Source organism: Cystoisospora suis, assembly GCF_002600585.1.
Source record: "Cystoisospora suis strain Wien I chromosome Unknown contig_3830, whole genome shotgun sequence".
In the NCBI taxonomy this organism is placed as follows: domain Eukaryota; phylum Apicomplexa; class Conoidasida; order Eucoccidiorida; family Sarcocystidae; genus Cystoisospora; species Cystoisospora suis.
This window is the reverse complement of record NW_027156625.1, coordinates 1-2,493: the sequence shown is the minus strand read 5'-3', so window position 1 is coordinate 2,493 and position 2,493 is coordinate 1. Positions and strand designations below refer to the sequence as shown.

Sequence of the window (2,493 nt, the reverse complement as noted above, 5' to 3'; positions counted from 1 at the left end):
GAGCTTGTTCTCCGCGGTGCCTGGAGAGCAGCCTGGAAGCACTTCTGCTCTCCAGGCACCGCGGAGAACAAGCTCGAACGGATGACGCTGCAGTGAACGACACTCCGGACTCCACGGGGCTTGTTGCACCAAAGCGCGGCGCCACCGCAGTTGCTTCATCGGCTACAGAAGGAGAAGAAAAAGGCAGGACAAAAGACGGGGAGGCACAACCTCGGAACCACACCAAACACCCTCACATGGCGCATCGCACAGATTCTCGAGGATATGGCCCCGAGCAAGTTCCATCCCAAGAGGCAACCGAACCCCTGGAGGAAGATCACAGCGACCAGTATTCAGGGATAGTGGAGAACCTTCTTCAGACGCTACCCGCGTTTTTCTCTGTAAGGGGAAATGCAGGTCGTGCCGACGGGTGTCTTACAAGCGATCTCAGTACAAACTTCGGGAGGCTGTGGGCCTCTGTACGTCTCCGACAATGGAAGCAGCAGATCCACCATTCGACTTGGCAAAACCCAGGACAAAACGGAGAATCTGAAGAGGACGCGGGGGGGACAAAGCGCCCGCGGAAACGGGAGAGCGACCCAGGAGAGCAACATCCGGCTTCCGTAGATAGACTGGAGGTCTACGAGACCAATGAAAGAATGGCTGTTGCGAGTGGGGCAGCAAGTTTGGGGTTGGTAAATGCGGAAGCGCACACCATAACGAGAGCTTTCGAGGAACTGGCAGTTGTTGCTAAGACAGTAAGATTCTCTCCAACTTTATCTCAAGAACAGGCTTTCTTGCATGCCCTCACTACACGAGCTTCTGCTCTGCTCTATAATCTGAACGCGGGGGCGAGCAGGAGCTATGAAAGAAATTCTGGGAAGCACGAAACTGACGGAGCAGGGAGCTCAGTAGCCCGTCATCTGCTCGAGGTTCTCTGCACGCTCAGTCAGGTGAGCTTCAGACTTGTCCCATGCATCTGTTTATCCGCGCGCGCTGTAGAGCACTCACGACCGCATTAGGCCAGCCGTCGCCACACGACATCTTTCGTGGGCGTTTTGCGGGGGTGAAGGCCGTAGCTAGAAGGCTTCGCACCTATGAGCAGCAACACTCGACAGGCGATATGCTTGCTACACATGTGATAATGAAGTCGTCACGTTATCTTTCTCCGGCGTGTGAGGCAAGGGCCTGGTAGACAGAGGTTTCCGGACAGTTACTTACGCATGTCTGGTTCTAGCCTCGGCACGCATCGGAGAGGCGTAGCGCTTATGTTGGTACGTGCGCTGCCTACATGACAGAAACCTGACGGTCAGATCATGGAGTGCACGGCGCTCATGACGAGGTGGTGTCCGCTCACCAAAATGGTACTGAGCTGATGGTGCCAGGGAGGCCGCGTAGTACCGAGAGGGCGAGGGTGCGCGCTCGGTTACAAAACGAACGAGATGTCAGTGGACGGAACGACAAAACATGAGACATTTTTTGAGTCCTTCCACTTGTAGCCCAGCGAGACAGTAGCAAAAGTACCCTTTTCGTCCTCCGATGCAGGGCAGCTGCTTACCGCGTGCGGAATGCAACGTGGACGATGGCGATCGCGGGGCTGAGCCCTTCATTACGCTCTGGTCTCCGTGCATTTAAGGTTCTAGCCTCTTCACACAGGGGACACTGCCAGTTTCAGTATATTTTCTTTTTATGTGCGATTGGGCGCCGGCGACTCCTCTTAGTGTATGGACGCCAGCGCCCTCGACTCGGTAATTGCGTGGGAGATAGTTTGGTGTGTCGCAGAGCTAAACTCTCGGCTCCCAGACAGTCACTTCACAGTCAGAGTGGGGCACATGCCTTTTCTTCCTTCGTGCAGGGAGAAGTCCGCGACGAACAGCTACTCGCCGCCGCGAAGCCAGTGATTCTGAAAGCTCTGTCGGGACTGACAGTCAAGGACATCATACAGGCGACTGTTCTGTACACTGAGGAACAGCCGCTTCGGTCTGCAAATAGAAGCTTCTGTCTCACGCTTTTCAAAGCCCTAGGGCACCGCGCAACTTCGATGACTGGAGAGGAGCTCACAGAGGCGATCTCTGTCCTGGCCAAGCAACGCGCATGCTCCTTTGAGCGGCAGACAGCGGCAGAGGTCTTCACAGGTGAAGTCTAGTATGCAATGTCGGCGAATTCACACGTCGGTTTGTAACGGCTGTACGCAACATTCTATGTAATTCCTACGAGTTAGGTAGTTTTCTCTAAAGTAGGCAACGGACCCGAAAGTGCACCAGGGCTACTGCTCCGCTTGCCGTGATTCCGTTTCCCCAACTGCAAGCAACTCCGCGTACATCCTGTCTCTAAAGAGAGCAGAAGCAAGACAGGCACTAGAGGTCTAGGGAGACAGTGTGTTTTATCTTGAGACCACCGGAGTACCCTGCTTTCGTCCACACGAAGACGACCACCATCAGTCGATCTCGGACACCGTGCAAACCTAGAATCGCGTGGCTGCGCAGTGGGCTGTACGCAGGTAAAAGAGGGACT

The 2,493-nt window shown here is 55.0% G+C and overlaps 1 protein-coding gene across 1 annotated transcript; it reads left to right on the top strand.

The window, feature by feature from the left end:
* The first annotated feature begins 46 nt into the window (after positions 1–46).
* CSUI_007296 (uncharacterized protein) lies at positions 47–2,443 on the top strand. The gene is made up of 2 exons (XM_068067444.1): positions 47–932; positions 1,835–2,443. The coding sequence occupies exons 1-2, from the start codon at positions 237–239 to the stop codon at positions 2,123–2,125; spliced, it is 987 nt and encodes a 328-aa protein (XP_067920580.1). The 5' UTR covers positions 47–236; the 3' UTR covers positions 2,126–2,443.
* Positions 2,444–2,493: the final 50 nt, after the last annotated feature.

What these genes read in the sequence shown, in the direction of transcription:
- CSUI_007296 (XM_068067444.1), top strand. Translation starts at nt 237, where the DNA reads ATGGCGCATCGCACAGATTCTCGAGGATATGGCCCCGAGCAAGTTCCA. An exon ending in TTCTCTGCACGCTCAGTCAG is followed by an intron (nt 933 to 1,834) that starts GTGAGCTTCAGA and finishes TCCTTCGTGCAG; the next exon opens with GGAGAAGTCCGCGACGAACA.